At 38.9% G+C, this 25,274-nt stretch overlaps 1 protein-coding gene across 1 annotated transcript in view; it reads right to left on the bottom strand.

Moving 5' to 3' along the window:
* Positions 1–24,738, bottom strand: part of MMP16 (matrix metallopeptidase 16) — a 386,139-nt gene extending 361,401 nt beyond the window's left edge. The window contains exon 1 of the mRNA XM_061123824.1: positions 24,387–24,738. Coding sequence (XP_060979807.1) covers positions 24,387–24,518 — 132 coding nt within the window. The 5' untranslated portion in view covers positions 24,519–24,738. The remainder of the gene's footprint in view (positions 1–24,386) is intronic.
* Between the last annotated feature and the right edge of the window lie 536 nt (positions 24,739–25,274).

Below are 25,274 nucleotides of genomic sequence, written 5' to 3'. Positions count from 1 at the left end.
GGTTGCCATTTGCTTCTCCGGGATCTTCTGGACCCGGGTTTCCTGCATCTGAGTCACCAGGAAAGTCCAATATGTGATAAAGGCAGCACTTACATCAGTAAAAATGGCACAGGTTGAGCTACTGGTCCAGTTCTTCACTTCTCCTACACCAGAACTCTGGCCCCCAGCCACCAGAGAAAATGTGCACATCTTGTCTTGACCGTGGGCCTTGTCAAGTAACCAGCTTTTGCTTTAGGTAAAAGCATGTGGTCAGAAAAGACCACATGCTAGTTATAAAGCTAAGAACTGATGTGGCCACATGTTCTCCAGTGTTTTTGCCATCACCAAAGGAATATGTTCCGGTTTGTCGCTGGTTCCAAGGGCATGTGAGATGTAGTGGGCACAGCTGCCCTAGCCAGGCTTTATGAAATGCAAGTGCTCTCAGCCTTCTGATCCATCAAACCAAATCAAATCTGTCTTAAGACACTGTATTTTATCATTATTAGTTCTCCATAAAACCTATGTGGTATACAGGAAAAGACATATTATTCAGTCTATAGCACTGAAGCACCGGTTGATCAATTTTAGGGAAGTCATGAGTTATATTCCAATTTTAGTACCTGTATCAAAAGTATTTTATGTAAATCAAAGATTTAGACAGAAAGAAAATGAAAACTGAAACAATTTCTTTTAAAAACAGATTTGAAATGCTGAAGAATTTTTGATGCATGATACAAAACTAAAAGCCATAATATAAATGACTAATCAACTTGAAAAAATAAATTAGCAAAATATATCCACAAATTCATTTTATCATGCACCACAGAGAAAGGGTCAATTTTTAAAGTAAATCTGTAGGAAGTTTTATAAATCATAACAAAAGAAGATAAAGAATGGCAGGAAAAAGGTCTTGCAATAAATTGATAAAAATAAAAAATAAATTGATTAAAATATTTTTAAATGCCATATGTTTATATTAGTTTAAATTTGTACAAAAATTAATTTTTCACCCAGCAGATTTAGAAAAAATATTAAGTGTATAGGTATGTGTGTGTGGAATCAATCATGCTAAAGCATTCTTGATAAATATTAAATTTATGTATTTTAGGGGTAGCAATTTGGCAGAACACACACAAAGTTACAAATAAGTATATAGTCATTATTGCAGTAATTCTACTTCTGGAAACTTTGCTAGATAAACTCATACATGCTTAGATAAGCATACTGTATTACTATTTATAATAGAAACAACTTTGAAAATGCCCTATTTGTACAGTAAATAGCTCTAGTTAGATAAGTTGCCATATATATAAGTTATAAACAAGTATATATAAAGTTATATACAAGTATGAGGTTATTCTATATGTACTGATAAGAAAAATTCTTCATATATTGCTATGTCGAAATGCATGGACTATTTTAAATAGTGTATTTCCATAAGAAAAGAAGAAAGAAGGAACACAGGAAGGAATGAACTGTGTGTATCTGTGTCTATAAGGTTTCTGGAAGTTACTCAAGTACATGGAGAAAAGAAAACCAGGTTGTCAAAAAAAAATAAAAGGCAACTGACAACCCTTAGGCCTTCTGCACTGCAGGCAGATTCTTCACCGTCTGAGCCACCAGCGAAGCCGCTTAGGCAGACGGCTACCCTCCACCAACAGAGGCAGTAAGTCTGCCATTCCTGTGCGGTGCTGAGTCGCTCAGTCGTGTCCAGCTCTTTGCAATCCCATGGACTGTAGCCCACCAGCCTCCTCTGTCCATGGGGATTCTCCAGGCAAGAATACTGGAGTGGGTTGCCATGCACTCCTCCAGGGGATCTTTCCAGCCCAGGGATTGAACCTAGTTCTTCCACATTGTGGGTGGATTCTTTACCATCTGAGCCACTAGGGAAGCCCAAGAATATTGGAGTGAGTAGCCTATCCCTTCTCCAGGGGAACTTCCCGACCCAGGAATCGAACTTGGGTCTCCTGCATTGCAAGTGGATTCTTCACCAGCCGAGCTACCAGGGAAGCCCTTGCCATTACTAACATAATGCTATAGTAGGAGACTCATTTTTCCTGTTGAATGCTAAAGTAAATAACGCAATGTTTCCTATTCAAAAGACTACATTTCCTCTCAAGGAAGATGTTGGAGAAGGAAACGGCCATCCACCCCAGTATTCTTGCCTGGAGCATCCCATGGACAGAGGAGCCTCATGGGCTACAGTCCACGGAGTCACAAAGAGTCAGACACAACTGAGTGACTGACACTTAAAGACGATGTAACTCAGACAGAAAGTACATGTTTCAATGAAAGACTAAAGAAAGTCTTGTATTTTCTCTGTTCTTACTCTTCCAATTAATAATGTGTAGGTTTCCAGCAAGATAAAATTCATCAAATTTTAACATCTCTTAAGTCAGTTCTTTATGAGTCTTCAATATTGTGCTTGTTAGAATACTAATGATGATCTAATTTTAATGTAAGTTACTTAAAAGAAATTCAAATTACTATGTGATTATTCACTCTTAGGTTTTACATGCTAATGGATGCAAAGTTGACCGCATAGCAACAAATTATTTCTCATCAGCATAACTAAAAGAGGGATTGAAATGATTTAAAATGTCTCATGAAATGCAAGTAAAATTGTTTTTGCTTTCCTGAATATTCTTTTGAGTAAGTTGATATTTATTAACAATAATAACTATAACTGAAGTCACTGAATCAGAGCAGTTATTTTCCTTTTAGATTTTCAAAGGTGTGTTCTAAAACATGTATCTGCAAACAGTGACCAATTTTACATTATTTTAATGCTAAGCCATAGCTTTGTCTACCTCAATGAAACTATAAGCCATGCTGTGTAGACATGTCAAGACAGACGGGTCATGGTGGAAAGTTCTGACAAAACGTGGTCCACTGGAGAAGGGAATGGCAAACCACTTCAGTATTCTTGTCTTGAGAACCCCATGAATAGTATGAAAAGGCAAAAAGATAGGACACTGAAAGATGAAATCCCCAGGTCGGTATGTGCCCAATATGCTACTGGAGGTCAGTGGAGAAATAACTCCAGAAAGAATGAAGAGATGAGGCCAAAGCAAAAACAACACCCAGTTATGGATGTGACTGGTGATAGAGGTAAAGTCTGATGCTGTAAGAACAATATTGCATAGGAACCTGGAATGTTAGGTCCACGAATCAAGGTAAATTGGAAGTGGTCAAACAGGAAATGTCAAGAGTGAACATCAACATTTTAGGTATCAGAGAACTAAAATGGGATGGAATGGGCAAATTTAATTCAGATGACTATTATATCTACTACTGTGGGCAAGAATTCCTTAGAAGAAATGGAGTAGCCATCATAGTCAACAAAAGACTCTGAAATGCAGTACTTGGATGCAATCTCAAAATGACAGAAGGATCTCTGTTCATTTCCAGGGCAAATCATTCAATATCACAGTAACCCAAGTCTGTGCCCCAACCACTAATGCCAAAGAAGCTGAAGCTGACTGGTTCTATGATGACCTACAACACCTTTGAGAACTAACAGCAAAAAAAAAAAAGAAAGAAAGAAAGATATCCTTTTCATCATAGTGGACTGGAATGCAAAAGTAGGAAGTCAAGGGATACCTGAAGTAAAAGGTCAGTTTGGCCTTCAAGTACAAAATGAAGCAGGGCAAAAGCTAACAGAGTTTTGCCAAGAGAATGCACTGGTCACAGCAAACACCCTCTTCCAACAACACAAGAGACGAGTCTACATAAATACATCACCAGATGGTGAATACCAAAATCAGACTGATTATATTCTTTGCAGCCAAAAATGCAGAAGCTCTAAACAGTCAACAAAAACAAGCCCGGGAACAGACTATGGCTCAGATCATGAACTTCTTATAGCAAAATTCAGACTTAAATTGAAGAAAGTAGGGAAAACCACTAGACCATTCAGGTATGACCTAAATCAAATCCCTTAGGATTATACAGTAGAAGTGACAAATATATTCAAGGATTAGATTGATAGAGTGCTTGATGAACTATGAACGGAAGTTCCTGACATTGTACAGGAGACAGGGATCAAAACCATCCCCAAGAAAAAAAAATGCAAAAAGGCAAGATGGTTGTCTGAGGAAGCCTTACAAATAGCTGAGAAAAGAAGAGAAGCTAAAGGCAAAGGAGAAAAGGGAAGATATACCCATCTGAATGCAGAGTTCCAAAGAATAGCAAGGAGAGATAAGAAAGCCTTCCTCAGCGATCAATGCAAAGAAATAGAGAAAACCAATAGAATGGGAAAGACTCGAGATCTCTTCAAGAAAATTGGAGATACTAAGGGAACATTTCAAGCAAAGATGGGCATAATAAAGGACAGAAATGGTATGGACCTAACAGAAGCAGAAGATATTAAGAAGAGGTGGCAAGAATACACAAAAGAACTATACAAAAAGATCTTCATGACCCAGATAAACATGATGGTTCAGTCACTCACCCAGAGCCAGACATGCTGGAATGCAAATTCAAGTGGGCCTTAGGAAGCATCACTACAGACAAAGCTGTTGGAGGTGATGGAATTCTTGTTGAGCTATTTCAAATCCTAAAAGATGATGCTGTGAAAGTGCTGCACTCAATATGCCAGCAAATCTGGAATATTCAGCAGTGGCCACAGGACTGGAAAAGCTCAGTTTTCATTCCAATCCCCAAAAAAACAATGCCAAAGAAATATTCAAACTACTGCAAAATTGCACTCATCTCACACGCTAGCAAATTAATTCTCAAAATTCTCCAAGTGAGGTTCCAACAGTACGGGAACCAAGAACTTCCAGATGTTGAAGCTGGGTTTAGAAAAGGCAGAGGAACCAGAGATCAAATTGACAGCATCCATTGGAAAGCAAGAGAGTTCCAGAAAAAAAACATCTACCTCTACTTTACTGGCTATGCCAAAGCCTTTGACTTTGTGGATCACAACAAACTGGAAAATTCTTAAAGAGATGGGAATACCAGACTACATTACCTTCTCCTAAGAAACCTGTCTACAGGTCAAGAAGCAACAGTTAGAACTGGACATTAAACAATGGATTAGTTTCAAACTGGAAAGGAGTACGTCAAGGCTGTATACTATCACCCTGCTTATTTAACTTATAGGCAGAGTATATCATGTGAAATGCCAGGCTGGATGAAGCACAAGCTGGAATCAAGATAGCTGGGAGAAATATTAATAACCTCAGATATGCAGATGACACCAAATTTATGGCAGAAAGAGAAGAGGAACTAAAGAGCCTTTTGATGAAAGTGAAAGAGGAGAGCTTGGTTAAAACTCAACATTCAAAAAACAAAGATCATGGTATCTGGACCCATCACTTTATGCCAAATAAATTAGGAAAAACTGGGAACAGTGACAGATTTTATTTTCTTGGGCTCCAAAACCACTGTAGATAGTGACTACAGCCATGAAATTAAAAGACTCTTGTTCCTTGGAAGAAAAGCTATGACCAACCTAAGCAGAATATTGAAAAGCAGAGGCATTACTTTGCCGACAAAGGTCGGTCTAGTCAAGGCTTTGGTTTTTCCAGTGGTCATGTATGGATGTGAGAGTTGGACTATCAAGAAAGCTGAGCATCTAAGAATTGATTCTTTTGAACTGTGTTGTTGGAGAAGACTCTTGAGAGTCCCTTGGACTGCAAGGAGATCCAACCAGTCCATCCTAAAGGAGATCAGTCCTGGGTGTTCAATGGAAGGCCTGATGCTGAAGCTGAAACCCCAATACTTTGGCCACCTCATGCGAAGAGTTGACTCATTGGAAAAGACCCTGATGCTGGGAGGGATTGGGGGCAGGAGGAGAAGGGGACGACAGAGGATGAGATGGCTGGATGGCATCACCGACTCGATGGGCATGGGTTTGAGTAAACTCCAGGAGTTGGTGATGGACAGGGAGGCCTGGCGTGCTGCGATTCATGGGGTCGCAAAGAGTCGGACACAACTGAGCGACTGAACTGAACTTGTTCTACTCACTAGTTAAGCATTTAGAAGTCAAATATTTTTAATAAAGTAACTTAAGTAAATGTAAGATATAGATACTATATTTTCACCCAGTATGGGCAAAATGAATTAATGGAAAAGATAACCATTGGAATGGATCATAAAATATCAGTTTTGGTATGATGTAGCCCATTCATTCCTCTAGCACATATATACTGAGCTCTCAGCTTCTGGCATGGCAGCATCAGGCTCATGGCACACAGTGCTGGTGGCCAGGGGAGATATACTCTGTCTCACAAACACAAGGTATAATTTACTGTGAGAAGCAGATATTAATTTATTATACACAAACCATTTATAACAGGTTATTTGCAAATGCATTTAACATAGCAAATTTAGCCATATGTTCCAGGCCAAAAGTGAGACAAAATTTTTAATCCAAGTCTCCTTACATCTCTCCCCTAGGAAACATAAGTTTGGCCTATACAATTCTAGAGTCATGAAGACCAAAATTCAGAGGCTCTGAGAGAAAAGAAGTTGATACTTGGTGTCTGCATGTCCATGTACCAAGTCTTAGCAATTAATAAGCTATTTAATGGATTTTCAACAATAATTTAAGAGTAAACTTTTGTCTTAAATACATATATCAGTATCTAACTTTGAGGGAAGGCAAAACACTCTGTATAATTATGAAAGGTACTTTCAAGAATAAGAAAACTTATTATAAATGTACAATGAGCTCATTTTCTATTGGGGGGAAAGATGGGAAATAGGGAAGGTCAGATAACATTTGCTGGGCACTAAAGAATGTGTAGAAGAGTGGAAAATAAATTACAGTTAACTATTTTTTTAAACTTTTTTATTTTTCTATTGGGATATAGCCAATTAACAATGTTGTGATAGTGTCAGGTGAACCGTGAAGGAAGAGTTAAGCATTTTGATGAAGACTCCAAGGTAGATGGATCTTGATGTATCCAAGAGGTAAAGAGATTAACAAAATAGCTGCTAACACAGTGGTTCTCGAAGTTTTGTCCAGGAAGTTCTAGGGGTCCTAAAATTCTTGGAGGAATCAGAGAAAGGTCAGTAATATTTTAATAGCATGTCATTTACCTTTTCATTTTCATTAGCTTGCAATTGACAATGGTGTTTTCCAGGGGCCACATGATATGTAATATTGTGATGTGAGTGCAGAAACAAACATGAGAGTAATATTGATGTGGTATATATACACCAAATCTTCATTAGGCATTCATCTGTCAATAGACACTTTCATTGCCTCCATATCTTCAGTTCAGTTCAGTTCAGTTCAGTTCAGTTGCTCAGTTGTGTCCAACTCTTTGCGACCCCATGAATTGCAGCATGCCAGGCCTCCCTGTCCATCACCAACTCCTGGAGTTTACTCAAACTCATGCCCATCGAGTTGGTGATGCCATCCAGCCATCTCATCCTCTGTCGTCTTGGCTATTGTAAATAGTTCTCCTATGAACATTGGGGTGCTTGTGTCTTTTTAAAAATAAATTTATTTACTTATTTATCTACTGTTTATTTATTTTTTGCTACACTGGGTCTTCATTGCTTTGCAGGAACTTTTTCTGGTTGCAGTGTGCAGGCTCCTCATTGCGGTGGCTTCTCTCATGGAACACAGGCTCGAGGCATGCAGGCTTCAGGGGTTGCAGCACCTGGGATCAGTAGCTGCCACTCATGAACTCTAGAGTCTGGGCTCTGTCCTTGTGGCATATGGGCTTAGCTTCTCCGTGGGATGTAGAATCTTCCCGGACCAGGGATCGAACTTCACATTGGCAGGTGGATTCTTATTCACTATGTCACTTGGGAAGTCTGCACATATCTTTCTGAGTTAGAGTTTTCTCCAAATATATGCCTAGGAGTGAGACTGCTGGATCTTAACGTAAGTTTATCTTTAGGTTTGCTAAGGAACCTCTATACTATTTTCTGTAATGACTACACCAATTTACATTCTCACCAACTCTCTGGGAAGATTCATTTTCTCTGCACCATCTCCAACACTTACTCTTTGTAGACTTTTTAATAATGGTCATTATGACTGGTGTGGGGACTTCCCTGGAGCTCAGATGGTAAAAAAATCTGCCTGAAATGCAGCAGACCTGCTTCGATTCCTGGGTTAGGAAGATCTCCTGAAAAAGGAAATGGCACCCCACTCCAGTATTCTTGCCTGGAGAATTCCATGGACAGAGAAGCCTGGCAGGCTACAGTCCATGGGATCACAAAGAGCTAAACATGCCTGGGCAACCAACACTATGAGTGGTGTGAGGCGATACTTCATTCCAGTTTCATTTGCATTTCTCTAATAATTAGCAGTATTGAGCATGTTTTCTTGTACCTATTGGCCATCTGTGTGTCTTCTTATGAGAAATGTCTATTATGTATTCTGTCCATTGTTTGAATGGGTTGGCTTTTTGAGACTAAGCTATATGAACTGTCTGTATGTTTTGGAAATTAAGTCCTTGTCAGTAACAACATATGCAAATATTTTCTTTCAATCTGTAGGGTATCTTTTCAATTAGTTTAAGTCTCCTTTGCCATTCAAAAGGTTTTAATTTTAATTAAGTCACATTTGTTTATTTTTTGTTTTTTATTTCCATTACTCTAGGATTAATGAATTTGGAAAACTCAGCAGTGGCCACAGGAATGGAAAAGGTCAATTTTCATTCCAATCCCTAAGAAAGGCAATGCCAAAGAATGCTCAAATTACTGCACAATTGCACTCATCTCACACACTAGTAAAGCAATGCTCAAAATTCGCCAAGCCAGGCTTCAACAATACATGAACCGTGAACTTCCAGGTGTTCAAACTGGTTTTAGAAAAGGCAGAGGAACCAGAGATCAAATTGCCAACATCCTCTGGATCATCAAAAACGCAAGAGAGTTCCAGAAAAACATCTATTTCTGCTTTATCAACTATGCCAAAGCCTTTGTGTAGATCACAATAAACTGTGGGAAATTCTTCAAGAGATGGGAATACCAGACCACCTGACCTGCCTCACGAGAAATCTGTATGCAGGTTAGGAAGCAACAGTTAGAACTGGACATGGAACAACAGACTGGTTCCAAATAGGAAAAGGAGCACATCAAGGCTATATATTGTTACCCTTATTATTTAACTTATATGCAGAGTACATCATGAGAAACACTGAACTGGATGAAGCACAAGGTGGAATCAAGATTGCCGGGAGAAATATCAATAACCTCAGATATGCAGATGACACCACCTTTATGGCAGAAAGTGAAGAAGAACAAAAGAGCCTCTTGATGAAAGTGAAAGAGGAGAGTGAAAAAGTTGGCTTAAAGCTCAACATTCAGAAAACAAAGATCATGGCATCCAGTCCAGTCACTTCATGGCAAACAGATGGAGAAACAGTGGAAACAGTGGCAGACTTTATTTTGGGCAGCTCCAAAATCACTGCAGATGATGACTGCAGCCATAAAATAAAAAGATGCTTACTCCTTGGAAGAAAAGTTATGACCAACCTAGACAGCATATTAAAAAGCAGAGACATTACTCTGCCAACAAAGGTCTATCTAGTCAAGGCTATGGTTTTTCCAGTAGTCACGTATGAATGTGAGAGTTGGACTATAAAGAAAGCTGAGTGCCGAAGAATTGATGTTTTTGAACTGTGGTGTTGGAGAAGACTCTTGAGAGTTCCTTGGACTGCAAGGAGATCCAACCAGTCCATCCTAAAGGAAATCAGTCCTGAATATTTATTGGAAGGACTGATGCTGAAGCTGAAACAACAATCATTTGGCCACCTGATGCAAAGAGCTGACTCATTTGAAGAGACCCTGATGCTGGGAAAGATTGAAGGCAGGAGGAGAAGGGGCAACAGAGGATGAGATGGTTGGATGGCATCACTGACTCAATGGACATGAGTTTGATTAAACTCCGGGAGTTGGTGATGGACAGGCAGGCCTAGCATGCTGCGGTTCGTGGGGTCACAAAGAGTCGGACACAACTGAGTGACTGAACTGAACTGAACTGAGGAGACAGATCAGAAACATATTGTTGCAATTTATGTCAATGTTCTACTCCTGGTTTTCTCTAGGGGTTTTATAGTACCCAGTCTTAAATTTAGGTCTTTAATCCATTTTATTTTTGTATACAGTGTTAGAGCATGTTCTAATTTCATTCTTTTACATGCACCTGTCCAGGTTTCAGCACCACTTACTGAAGAAAGTGTCTTTTCACAATTACACACTCTTGCCTCCTTTGCCATAGACTGACTAACCGTAAGTGTGTGGATTTGTCTGTGGACCGTCTATCCTGTCCCACTGATCTGTGTGTCTATTTTTGTGCCACTACTATTCTGTCTTGATTACTGTTGCTTTGCCATACAGTCTAAAGTCTCAGCTCTGTTCTTCTTTCTCAAGATTGCTCTGGTTATTCAAGGTCTTTTGTGTTTCCATACAAAGTTTAAAATTGTTTGCTCTTATTCACAAGAAAGTATGAAATAATGCCATTTGCAGCAACATGAATGGACCTAGAGATGATTGATCACATTAAGTGAAGAAAGAGAAAGACAGGTATCATATAGTATCACTTATATGCAGAATCTAACAAGTGATACAAGTCAACTTATTTACAAAACAGAAGTACAAAAAACAAATTTATGGTTACCAAACAGAATAGCAGAGGGCTAGGAGGATAGATACATTAGACCTTGATTAATATATACTCACTACTATATATAAAATAGATGTTAAAAAAAAACAAGGACCTGTATAGCACAAATAACTATATTAAGTATCTTACAATAACCTACGATGAAAAAGAATCTGAAAAAGATATATATATATGAATGTGTATATATATATATATAAAATCCTAAATTAACTATACTTCACTTTTCAAAATGGTTTAAAAAAAGAAAAATATGAGAAGCCAAGAAATTTCTTGTTATGTCAGTTATTAAAGGTATTTGAAGAAAAGTAAAACAATGTCTTTTTTTTTACTACTGTTCTCTTGTAAAATTTGTTTTTCATAAAATGTCACCTATGTTAATATATTAACTTCATGTTGGTTTTAAATGAATTTCTAAATAAATGTTTTTAAATTTTAGCAGGTTTTAATCATCTAGAACTGTAAACATAGATATAAATCACACAATAAAAACTTTCAGGGGTTTTCAACAACTTTAGGCCTGTACAGGGCTTTAGTTTGACTGCTATGCTAAATCAAGACCTCAGTAGATAAACTTTGAGCTATGAAGCTAGAAAGGGGGGGGGGGTCTGGTCATGATGGGTCATGCAGGCCATGAGATAATATACTGAGTCCAGAACAGGGATACAGAGGCTCCAAGTAGAGCTGAATCCAAGTGCACACATGAAATGAACAGACTCTTCAGTCTGTTACAGGGAAAGTGACGTGCGTACAGACACATTGTAGGAAAAGACAGACTTACATGTTATACGAAAAGAGACAACTGATTAGAAGCAATCAGTGAAAGGCAGGAAGGCGGGGTGTTGGTGCCCACTTTTTTACTATTAATACGCATGTGGTCGGTGGTGCCAAGAGAGAGCGACCACCGAGGGAGGGTGGTTTAGACAGACTGGCATTTCTCTTTCTTCTGTATTGTGTCCTCCTGCTGTTTTGTATGCTTGGTGATTTTTACTATTGGAGGTCAGGCACTGTGAATTTTAACTTACTGGGTACTGGATTTTTGTATTCCCATACATCTTATTGAGTTTTCTGTGGAAAGCACTTTAGTCACTGACAAAACGTCTGCTCCTTTAAGGTCTTCCTTTAAGACTTATAAAGCAAAATTAGATCTGTCTTCTAAGGATTTTTCCCCCCACTACTGGAACCTCTAGATGAAGGTGAAAGAGGAGAGTGAAAAATCTGGCTTAAAACTCAACATTCAAAAAACTAAGATCATGGCATCCGGTCCCAACACTTCATGGCAAATAGATGGGTAAATACTGGAAACAGTGACACACTCTATTTTCTTGGGCTCCAAAATCACTGCAGGTGGTGACTGCAGCCATGAAATTGAAAGACACTTGCTCCTTGGAAGAAAAACTATGACAAACATAGACAGCATATTAAAAAGCAGAGACATTACTTTGCCGACAAAGGTCCATATAGTCAAAGCTATGGGTTTTCCAGCCGTCATGTATGGATGTGAGAGTTGGACAATAAAGAAAGCTGAGCACTGAAGAACTGATGCTTTTGAACTGTGAAGACGACTCTTGAGAGTCCCTTGGATGGCAAGGAGATCAAACCACTCAACCCTACAGGAAATCAACCCTGAATATTCAGGGTTGGAAGGACTGATACTGAAGCTCCAATACTTGGGCCACCTGATGTGAAGAGCCAGCTCATTAGAAAAGATCCTGATGCTGGGAAAGATTGATGGCAGGAGGACAAGGGGAGGATGGAGGATGAGATGGTTGAATGGCATCACCGACTTGATGGACATGAGTTTGAGCAAGCTCCAGGAGATGGTGAAGGACACGGAAGTCTGGCGTGCTTCAGTCCATGGGGTCGCAAAGAGCCGGCCACAACTGAGTGACTAAACAAGAACAACAACTGGAGCAAGATGCTTCTGAGTCCTCTATCTGAGTCCTCTATCTGAGTCCTCTATCCAACACCCTGTTAACCATGAGGTTTCTCAGTGTGGCTGGTGAGAATGGACACTGTTCCCACTCTATGTGGTTTGCAGGCATGGTCCCCTCTGATTCTGCTGGTTGATTCTTTCTCCAGCCTCCACCAGTTATTTCAAAGGAAGGTATAGATCAGTCCTTAATTGAATACTCAAGGGGAATGTCCTGCAGATCTCCATGCTCTACAGAATTCTCCCTTCTGGTATTCTGACCTGTGAATTCTAAGCTCCTTGATTTCTCCATACTCCCAGCTTCATCTCCTTGATTCAAGGAGTTTGCTTGGCTCTGCCTTCCCTGTATTGTCACCTGGAAACTCTCTCAATGAAGTAAATTGACATAATCAGAGGGCTCATCTTGGGTCACATCTTTCAAGGATGACTATCCTTCATTACCTGACGTCCAATGACTTAAAAACCAGTTTCATATGTTCTGTCCTTTTTTTTTTTAAAGTTCAGCAAGAGATAGTAAGTCAGAAGCCTATTACTTATCTTGACCCATTATCCTCTACCTCTTTAATCTTAGAACAACCCTTGAGTTGAGTATTATTACCTCTACTTTACACACAAGAAAATTGGAGCACAGAGTCAGTAACTTGGCTCACTCAAGTTCACTGAGCTTCGGTATCACCAAAGTTGATTTTTAAGCATTTTTTTCAAAGTTCTTGAACATAGCCATTATGATATACTGCCTGTAACGGAAGTGAGAGAGAGCTGAATAAATATTTAACACCGACTATGTTTTATAAAATCATCTTTGTAAATTGGTTTAGAAATAAGCTTTCCTTAAAAGGCTAATAAATGAACTAAGTGATCCTTGAGAGCTATATACAGCAACAAGCTTAAGGACTGAAGTTTTGTTACATCCTTAGGTCAACCACCAAGATGAAGTTCTCGTTCCCTCTACAATAAAGACAAATATCAAGCCTGTTCTCAAACAGTGAGCTCTGAGTCACTTCATCTGCCTGAAATGATCTATCGGTAAGTTCTCTTTTACATTAAAGAAATAAATTGGGCTCCCCAGATCACGCTAGTGGTAAAGAATCTGCCTGCCAATGCAGGTAGATGCTAGAGACAAGGTCGGGTCAGGAAGGTCCCCTGGAGGAGGGCATGACAAACCCACTCCGGTGTTCTTGCCTGGAGAATCCCATGGACAGAGGAGCCTGCCAGGCTACAGTCCATAGGGTCACAAGAGCCAAACATGACTGAGCCAACTTCTCATGCACACAGAAAGAAATATATTAGAAGTGATTAAATAAATCTGTTTCCTTGTAGCTTATACCCAGTCAAAACAATATATAAAAATAAACTCCAGAATTCATGACAGTCAGCAGCCACATACACAAACATTCCTTCCCAGCAGGACACTGGAACACAGATCTAACAGATATTCCTTCACATGTTCTAAAATGTTCTATTCTTTTCATCCTGGAATGTAATCAAATCTTCCTAAAACCTTAAAAATCATATTTACTGTGAGGGCATGCAACATGATAAATAGTTGAGGAATAAGATGTTATGATTAATTTAATGTTATATATAATTTGGCTATTATTTGCAATTGAATATAGGTTACCAATTTTCTATGAGTAAAAACTTATAAAGGGTATTAAGCAGTAAACTTATATTGAGTAGCACATAATCAATCCTGAATCAGTAAATCAAACAGACAACAGTCTATTCAGTTTTTATTCCAGGTAAGTCTCCATACTAGAATGGAGTTCACATTTTCTTTACGCATATCCACGATTCCATTGCAGTTTGGAATATACAAGATGTGAATGATGGAAGTAGATCACACTGTCCCTGTGGAAACCTGGGAGTTAATTCTTGTCTGTTAAGACTTGGTTAAGACCCTGGGCTTCACAGCCAACCTGCCTGCTTTGATTCTGAGCTATTTCACTTCAGAAGAATCCAGAGCTATGTGGCCTTGGCAAGTTCCTCAACATTTCCATACCTCAGATTCCTCAACTGTGAAACAGAAATAGTAGTACTAACTCACAAGATTGTAATAAAATTTAAATGAGTTAAAAGATATGAAACAGAACACTATCAGGCACATAGCAAATGCTCAACCAGTGCTAATTAACATTGCTTTTATTATCATCAAAATAAGCTGTTCAAAGAAATCAGTTCCAGGCACGTCCATCTTACTGGTTATTTGGACCTTGTCTAATTAGAATATTATGCCAGCATATAATTGTTTCTATATTCCCAGTTATAGGCAAGAATGAGGAAACAGATAAATCCTGTTCTTATCTAAGAAGGAAACCACTTGGGATTGTCTCAATACTGTCATTACAAAACCTGCACTATAGTCAAGCCATAAAGAACACAAATCCACTTTATGAATGGTCAAAATAAATCAAAGACTGTTTTAGTAATTTGTCTGAGCCACCCATGGGACAAATAATTTCACTCCATCTACATAGTAAGTAGTAAGGAGCAAGTCAGTAAGTTCTATGACAGAGCTGTTGTGATATTAAAACACGCAGAGGTCCAGAAGAGTTTTATCTGAAACCGCGAGAGCTTTTTTGTAAGTTGATTACCAATTTCAGGCAAATCATTGAGTGTACAGTGGAAATTCTTTGAATCTATTCTGTCTTATCCATAGTGAAAGAGGAGAGGAGTGAAAAATGTGACTTCCTGAAAATTTTACCCAATTTCCAGGTCAAGTGTCCTGTAATATATCTAAATCATAAAGTCCCACAAGATTCCAACTAGAAAAAAAAAGCAGGACCACAAGAAGGTAGTGGCTTGCAATTATTCAAAGGAGAAATAAATGCACAGGTCTTAGAAGCCTCACATTCAAATGTCTAATTGCTAAAAATGAGGAGAAACTATTAACATGTGGTATGAATTCAGTAGTGAAAAGTTCATGGAAAAAATGCCTCCACTGACATGACTTGGGTCTGATTGCTTTAGCCACCTGCAGAGGGCCTGCACGCCGCTGAATACCACTGACATCACCGCAGGTGTGTGCAGTTTGGGGACATGAAATCAAGTTCATAACAGTATCCAGCTTCCTTGAAAAAAAAAAAAAAGGCAGTTTATTCTCCCCTAGTTTGAGCATGACTAAAACAAGGACTCATTGGGAAAGACCCTGATGCTAGGAAAGATTGAAGGTGGGAGGAAAAGGGGACAACAGAGGATGAGATGGTTGGATGGCATCACCAACTCGATGGACATGAGTTTGAGTAAGCTCTGGGAGTTGGTGATGGACAGGGAGGCCTGGCGTGCTGCGGTCCATGGGGTCGCAGAGTCGGACACGACTGAGCGACTGAACTGAACTGAACTGGAAACGACTGTAAAATTCCATTCCGGTGAGTAATCTATTTGGGTTTGTTTATTTGGTCATTTGAATACATCATTCTAAGGACTGTCACTCCTGAGAATATCCGTCTGTGGGTCCATGGCTTACTTCATTTATCCGTATTTCCTTTAATTGACAGATGAGAACCTTTAAAAGTCTAAATAATGCTTGTGAGTAAATTATAACATCTTAATTAAATGTTGATATTCCCCAATGCATTAGAGACTGCCCCTTTTTGAACCCCCTCTTATGGAAAAATCTGCTCATCTGAAAACCTGTTAAAGCTGCCTACTTAGAGATAAAGCACTGTTTCACACTTCAGTGGCTCATTCCTTACATATATTTTAAAAGATGAAGAGTAAAACCTATATTTTAAAATGTCCTTTCATCAAAAAATATTCATGCAATAAATTCCCCTGGTAAATATTAAAAGATAAAATAACCATAGTCTGATAAGTTTCTAAATGTGCATTTTTGCTACATATAACACCTCATGCAAAGAGTTGACTCATTGGAAAAGACCCTGATGCAAAGGATTGGGGGCAGGAGAAGGGGACGACAGAGGATGAGATGGCTGGATGGCATCACCAACTCGATGGACATGAGTTTGAATAAACTCCGGGAATTGGTGATGGACAGGGAGGCCTGGAGTGCTGTGATTCATGGGGTCGCAGAGTCAGACACGACTGAGCGACTGAACTGAACTGAACTGAATCTAAAAGGCATAGTCAAATTAGATTTATCCCTCCTTTAATCTATAAGACTACAATCATTTCATTCATTTTAGTTAAAATGAGAATACCAAAAGCACCTACAGTCACTATTATGGATAGTGCTGACTTACTCTACACTTAAAAGGAAGATATAAAGCAGCCCTACATTATAACCATCTTTGTCATATTGTCACGCCCAGAACTTCCCCCCAAATTCCCCCAAAAGTATTAATTTCCTTCTTAGTTCATCAAATATATAAGAACCGGTACCAAGTGGCTATCAGTAAACCTTTAAATCTCACACATTCAATCATGAATCATTCGTTGATTTCCTTAAGCTCTCTCTGATTGGCTATGATTCATTTTAAGATATCTAATTGCACCTACTGGCCTTGATTTTTAAACCAACCTCTCCCATTGGAATCTTTAAACAGCTGACTAGCTCCCTCTAGCCTCCTTTAGTATACTACGGCCACAGGTCACAGTCAAAGGTTAGGGGCCTGCTGTGGCGGGGACTCTTACTCTCTTGGCCAAGATTATTATGTGGCTCATCAAGATATTCCACTGATCCAAACCCAAGGAGGCTAGTGCCAAGAGGCAGTGGTGAGACTCTAACACGAAGAACACCCATTCAGAGCGCGAAATGACAGGAATCAACAGTCAAACACAATTGCATAAATAACCTCAAAATCTATAAATGACTTTCCCAAGGGAAGAAAGCAAAAGAAAAAAGTTGAGTGTCACACCTATTTTTACTTAGCAAGGTTATCCTTTTCACCTGGAATATGTCTGCTCTCTGCATAAGCTGCATATTTCATAAAACAAATGCAGTCAGATTTTCACATTCAAAATCAAATGTGAAGAACTAAAATAACCCTCAAAGAGCCAGGTGCCAAAATTATTTTCCACAGTGGGCAAAAGGGACATACAGTTTAAACACTTCATTTCACTATAAAATATGTATATATTTTTATATATAGATAGATGGATTTGAATTTTGAGACTCCTTCCCCCCCAAAAAAAAACTATTTTGATCTCATTCTAACTTGCCTTTTTATGATTTAAGTACCACTTGTAGATGATATGTATTTTTCAAAATAACATCAAGCCATGTTTTTAACATTAAATTTTTAAAGTTTGCTACCTTGGCCAAAAATTGATTTTAAAATTACATATAATTTGCTGCCAGTGTTTTTACTGCTCAGCAGAAGGCTAGGATCATTTCCAAAATGGAACGCCCTGTGTCACTACATATGATAACAAATGTTAGATTTAAGTTGCACATTCTGTATTTCCTCATGATAGGCATTTCAGTAAAAAAAAAAAAAAAAAAATCTGAACACTCTACCTTGGCTGTCTAGTTGTCCCCAAATGCACAGGGTAAATACGTACAATTCCCCTCTCTGGCTATATAAATTAAAGGTTGGAAGTGAATACAATAGAACGTCACATTTGGAAATGGCCTTAGTGCCAGGTTAGTTCAATTGTCATTTTGCCCCAGTTCAAAGCTATGTTGGTACAAGAACCAAAATTAAAGGCCATGTCCCTTGACCCTCTGTTCTAGGTCTCCATTACCCTATATTGCTAGTTATCTTCTGTCCCCAATGTGACATGAACAAGTGGCTTTATTTTAAACTGTACTGTCATTGAATAAACCACTTTAACGTCTTTTTTCTGCCCATCTTCCTCCTTCCCCTATTAATTAAAAAAAAGACTTATGTTCTAAATTTGGGGTACAACATAGAGCTAGCTGAAGTCATATATCAAATCCTACCCCTACCGTGAATAGGAAGCACTTGGGCACTGAGTCAATTAAAATAAACAGGCCTACTAAATCATAAAGGCCTATTTCTTTTCCATGGTATTAGAAAAGATGAACAGATTTCAGCAAACTCAGTCTTATAAAAGAAGGTGTGAGCTGAACTTGACATTCTATGATAGTAACAGATGACAAGACAAAATGTGAAAATCACATTCTTGAACTAAACTGTCTAAGAAAAGCCCACGGGAAGAAAATGTACCGATGTTAGCTTGGTTGACTTTCAGTATATTCCATTTTGTAAAAATTTTTAAAAGTATTAAAATCTTCCTAGACCAGCTGGTATATTCTAACCTGATAGACTTTCTGTAATTAGATGCTATCATGCCAAGTACCTTTGAATCAGCATTTATTTTTACCAATAACATCTAAACCATGGAGTTAAATAACTATGGAAAGGCATGTTCCTATCTATCTATCCACTATCTACCGAATATGATGTACATATATATTCAATCATCAGAACAACCCCCTATGAGACAAGGACTGTTAGTATCTCTGTTTTAAAGACATGTGCATTGAGGGTCACACAGACTATCTTGTCTGTTACTGACTTAATCATTAACTTGCAAGTAAAAGACCTGGGGTTAGAATTCAGGCAATCTGGTACCAGAATATGAGCTCTTTTTAAAAAAAATTTTACTTGATTTATAATGTTATGTTATTTTTTCACAAAGTGATTTATTTTATATGCATATATATATATTTTTCATATGTTTTTTTCATTTTTTCATTTTTCATTTTTTTCATATATTTTATATGCATATATATATATTTTTTATGCATATATATATATTCTTTTTCAGGTCATTTTCCATTATAAAGTAGTACAAGATACTGAATACAGTTCCCTGTGCTATATAGCAGATACTTATTGTTTACCTATTTTGTATATAGTAGTGTGTATCTGTTAATCTTTGACTCCTAATTTATCCCTCCCCTTCTTTTTCTCCTTTGGTAACCATAAATCTATTTTCTATGTCTATGAGTCTCTTTCTATTGTGTAAATAAGTTCATCTGTATCATATTTTTAGATTCCACATATAAATCATACCATATGATATTTGTCTTTGTCTTATATACTTCACTTAGTAATGACAATCTCTAGGCCCATCCATGTTGCTGCAAATGATATTATTTCATTCTTTCTTATGGCTGTATAATCAGAACATGTGCTCTTAATCACTATAGTATACCACAATAAAAATGAGCTGATGAATATAATTACATTCACAGATACTTAAAATAAATTGTGATGCAATGTAACGTAAAAGAGGACAATCTCAATTTTAAATAACTGTGCTAAAAAGCCTCAGAAAGCTCCTGAAGGAGCACAATGAAATAAATCTTTCTCTTTTGACATTGAACAAATTTAACTAATTGATTCAAATGTCCAGTGTCTCTCTTTGCAGTCCAGAAATAATTTCAATTGGTCATTTACCAAATATTCTGAAGAGGTACATTTTGAGTAGTACTCTGAAGTAAGTCAGGCCTTAAAAATAAATTTACATAAAATAATTGATCAATCCAACTTAAGAGAAAATAATTATACCACTGAAAAAGTACATTGAAATTTTCTTCTGTTATTAACCTGAAACAGGATGAAACAGGAAAAGTAACTTTAGCTCTGTCACTTTTAACCTGACTCTAAAGATTAAAAAGTTATTATTGAAACCAACTCTATTCTTCCTTGATAAGAAAGAAGAGACTAAAAAAGAAACCCCAGCTGTACAGAGGGATGGGCTTGGATGGTTGTTCTCTGTGGATTTCTCAGGGGTAATAAGAGACAATATACCTCGCTCGTATAGGCTCATCTGTAAGAATTTCATGAAAAACTCTAGATTTCGGCATCCTGACCAAGCAATACTGAATACAGAAACACACAGTTAAGGTGGAACACACAGGAGAAGCTGAAGATCCTGAGGACTAGTGAGTCTTCCCGTCTCCTGGTCATAGTTCTTGACCCTAATGATATTCTGAATGGCCAGCACACTTGGGATTCCAAAGCATGGAATCTTGCTGCAGATGAAAAACCTTAATGAATCAGTTATGCAGCACCTGCTACTGACTGGTATAAAATTGTTACAGTGGAGAATTAAAGGATATAGTTAGAGTACCTTATTCAAGGAGGCTGACCAGATAATGTTGTCACCATCCTTCCATTAACAAATAAAATAATGCATGTTAGTTATTTAAGCAAGTGAAAACAAAAACAGGAAAAGGTCCCAACATCTGACATTTTAAAATCTGTAAAACACAATTTTTTATCTCTGAAATGTCTCACCACTAATTACTGCTAAGATTACACACAGTACAAAGCTAATCCAAGCAAACTCTGAACTTATAGGTAGATTCAGATAAACCTGAGAAAGGTAAATAAATACTAAAGAAACATATTGCAAGAAAAATGTAGAAGGATTACACTCACAATTCACAGTATTTGTCACAGAATTGCCTTTTAAAATCTAGAATCTCTCTTCTTTCTTTAAGAAACAGACAACGTAATAAATCTTTGCTTTATCAGGTTTTTTATGTGTGCATCATTCAGAGTATCACATGTGTTTATTTTAACATTAAATTGGTTTAAAATAAATTTCCTCACTAGAGGAATAATATGTGCTATTATTTAAAAAAAAATAAAGAACATGTTGTTCACATAAATACTTAACACCTGACAAACTATGAAAGTTGATGATGAAAGTTATTGATTATGAACTATATTCTACCTTAAGTTTCATGATAAAAGTGCTTGCAGTGTTAAGAAGTTCTAGAGTCATTAGAATTTCCACTACAACAAGAACATTATTCTAGAGACAAAATGACTTTTCAGAATGTAGAGATTAACTCAGGATTCTTTGTTAGCAATTTAGCTTCTTCTGACTAATGAACACCTCTAATTGAATGACAACAGTCTTTGAGTTTTAGTTAATATTAACAATGTACCTCCTTTGCATCATTATAATGATTACATAAAGACCCACTCCCCAAAACTAGATCCAATGATATACAAAAATCAACAAATGTATACAGAAATGTTAACATTAAAAAGTGTTCTACCTGAAGTATATATAAGGAGGGGAATTTATTGAATGTCTTCCATAGTACTACTTCAGGTGTCTCACTCTTCTTCTTAGCTGTAAGAGATGTTCCTTTTTGCTTCTTAAAAACAAAACAACAAAAAAACCAAAATGCACTCTTTCTCTGTAACAGGCTTTCATCAGCATATTAATAAATATCTCCCACTTGAGTAATTAAAAATCTCAAATATTTATACTCTCAACAGGAGAGAGATAACATGAATACTTCTAGCCAACTTAGTCCCACCTAGTGGGGAGGGAACATAGGTTTTTAAACCTCAAATTGTAGAAAGGAAAAGTACGGGGGTCTCACCAATTGTAAAGTTCAGCAAGAATTAAAGCACTGCAATTGCAGTTGTCAGCACAGAAAGCTTCTCTTAGAAGCTTCGTTCCAACTATAATAACTTAGTGTGCCTGCTGGCAAAAAAATTTATGACACAAGCTTCATGCATGATTGATACCATTACTGTTTATTTTAAGACGGTCCACCAATCAAATAAAGCATTTTCAGTGTATGTTTTGCAACCAGAATGGGAAACACTATATAGATGCCGTTTTTGAAGAAGATGTGATGGATTCTTTTTCCCATTAGTGTTTCCTACCAAAAAGAAACATCTAATAAAAGTGAATCAGGCAGAAATTCACGTCAGAAAATATCCTATCATCCTGCGTTCTTTATAGTATGCTGAATTAACTAGCAGCTATCCTTATTTTTTAAAAATAAGAGATTATTATTACACATATATAAGTATATAAACCCAACTAATGATATGTTCAAATGCTTTAAAAAAAACTATTTGGGAATAATGCAAACTCTGAAACATAATCTACTTTAAATCTTAGAAAATCTTCTTTGTATCAGATATGGCACACGCCTCCATCTTTCATAATTAAATTTTTGCATTGTGTAATAAATATGGATGAACTTAAATAATCTCCAAGTGGGGGGATAAAAGCTATTTTTTCCATGAACCACTTTTAAACATATATCTTGAAGAAAGAGAATGATGGAAATTCTAAAATAAAATCTTGGTTAGCAAAATCATAACTTTTTCTCACATAATAATATCTTCTGGAACTGAATGAGAGGTTCAAACTCTGAACAAATACAAGCCCATTTATGTTTGGGCTCAAAAGGAAACCTAAAATAATCATCAATACTCTGATGTTATTCCAATAATCTCTGAAAGCAAATCTAAGACTTTTCCAAAACAAGTAGCCATGAACCCAGGCTCCCCCTTCCTTTTCAGAGCAGGATAAAAACTAGCCCCTACTTTTGACCACCTCCCAACACCCCACCTCCCCACCAGCACTCCAACCTGAAGCAATAGGCCCTTCTCTTTATAACCTTATAAACAGCAGCTTGCCACTTTCATTCCTCTAGTCTATGAACTAATTACTTCTTCATTTCCACATTAAATTATCTCCTGAGTGTTAGAAACAAAAGTCCATCTGTGGCATGCAATCCCAAAAGTTCAAATTGGCAACCAGGGAAAGTGTGGACTTAACAGTTCCTTTCCTCTTTGTATTCAGAAAAACAAAGTTGTATTTTCCAAAGGATTTTGGTTTGAATTGGGGTTTTGCTGTAATATGATCATACTTAATATCTGCAAAGTTAGCTTTTGATGACGGCTCTTACTTTTTCAAATACTTTGTTTCTCTACCAACCATCACTACACGCAGTCCTAAGAACAGTTCACGCAAATGCAGAATTACATTCAGAATACGCCCTCACATATACCATTTATTATGCACACTTTGTATATAAATCTGTTCTACGAAACATGGTCAAATACTGCGCAACAGGTTCTGCTGTTGTGTAAACACACACTCCCAACAAAATGACAATAAGCTCTAAAGAGTCAAAAATATAGGGGGAAGAAAATCACATTAGCCTTCAGAGACTTAATCATAATTCTTTTGAGGTGACGGAAGATCTAACCAAAAAGGGTATACTTTGTCTTTACAATCAGCTCTTCTTATTTGTATCCCGCCCTGTGGGTGATAAACTAAAACCCAGGCGTATACAAGGATCCACTGACGTACTGCGCGGTACTGACTTTAGTGCTGAGTTGCTGACAGGAAGGGTACTTTGGCAGAGCTCTGACAAGTCGTTATCCTTAAGTTCCCCTTTGCTTTGCGTCTGTTGGTTCCCCAAGCTATCCACGTAAAACAAATGGCAATCTGCATTCTCTCTGTTTTGCCATGAGAGCGTGAAATCCAGTTAAAGACACACCTCAGGACTACTACACTGAGTCACACTTATTTTCACTCGGCGGGGGAGGGGAAGAGAAGACACTTTAAAAAAAGAGACGGCGTCCCTGCCCTCTGTGTAGCCAGATCCAGTTACCGTGTATTAAGTTATGTCTAAACGAGAAAAAGATTCTGTCTAGGAGAGTGTTTTACCACCAAGCCATGTTATTAAACAGATCAAGGGTTCCCACGCTCTCCCCTAGACTCTTGGATTTTTAACCTCCTTTGTTAGACACAAAACAGAGGGAGAAAGATTTCAGGAACAATACCAAGGCGGCAAGCACAGGATGCCAAGCAGGGAGATCTGTGTTACCCGAGCAGAAGCAGCTTATTTACCACCAACTCAGGCTGCTTTTATTCGACTACACGTTTGCTCTAGGTAGGCGTTCGCCTCCTTCCTGGTAAAAAGAATGGACTGGCCACGACCGTGTCTTTGAGCGCGCAGCCCCGCGCTTTTGTGCTGCCGGGGATAACGGATTCTGTCTCAGGCGCATCCATCACCTAAGGCGCAGGGAAACTCGACACGGGTCCCGGAGGCTGGAAGGGGAACAATGTCTGCAGACCCCGGCGGCCGGGGGCTACCGGGATCCAGGGAGTGGGCGGAACGGTCCGGGGAGCAGCCCCGGCGAAGGGGAAGGAAGAAAGCCCCGGCGCTCTTACCTCCACATTGAAATACTGCTCAGTTCCGCACACGGTAGCACATAAAATCCAAAGCAAGGTTTGCAAGTACAATATCCCCGAATGGTGCACGAAATCCAGCCGTCTCCCAGTGCTGGAGGTGAGTACGCTCATAGTGAACTGTGCCTCCGCGGATGGCCGGAATCCCCCCGGGCTTCTCGTCTCTCCCGCCCTCCTGGTTTCCTCTCAGAAGTCCTCGGTGGGCGAGCAGCCTGCAGGTTCACCCGACGCCGGGCAGGGGAGGGGACCGCGGCCCCCGCGCCTGGCAGCCCCGGAGCAGCCGCGGCGGAGGCAGCTCAGCAGCAGCTCGCCCTCACCATCCTCGGGGGCCCGTGGCGCCCAGGTTCCCCCGCGGGGCCGCCTCTCAGCTCCGAGTCGCCGCCGCCGCCTCCAGCCCGAGCGTCCGCCGCCCCCGCCGCCGCCGCCGCCTCCCGCTGCGGGCAGGGCCTCGCCGCTCCGGCTCCCTCGGCTGCGCCGTCCCTCTCCCCTCGCCCTCCGAACGCGCGGCCGGAATCTACATAGCTCCGCCTTCCCGGGGTCCGCCCCACTCCGGGCTGGGCGCGCGCGCGCGCACACACACACACACACACACACACACACACACACGGACACGCGCGCACACACACAGACACATACACGTATCTGCACACGAACACACACACATCTGCAACGAACACACACACATACACACACATCTGCACACGAACACACACATCTGCACACGAACACATACACACACCTGCACACAAACATACACATAACCGGACACGCACACACAAACACACACACATCTGCACACGAACACACACATCTGCACACGAACACACACACAACTGGACACGCAGACACACACATCTGCACACGGAAACA

The sequence above is a fragment of the Dama dama genome, chromosome 21 (genome assembly GCF_033118175.1).
Source record: "Dama dama isolate Ldn47 chromosome 21, ASM3311817v1, whole genome shotgun sequence".
NCBI classification, from domain to species: Eukaryota; Metazoa; Chordata; class Mammalia; order Artiodactyla; family Cervidae; genus Dama; species Dama dama.
This window is presented reverse-complemented; position numbering and strand designations above follow the sequence as displayed.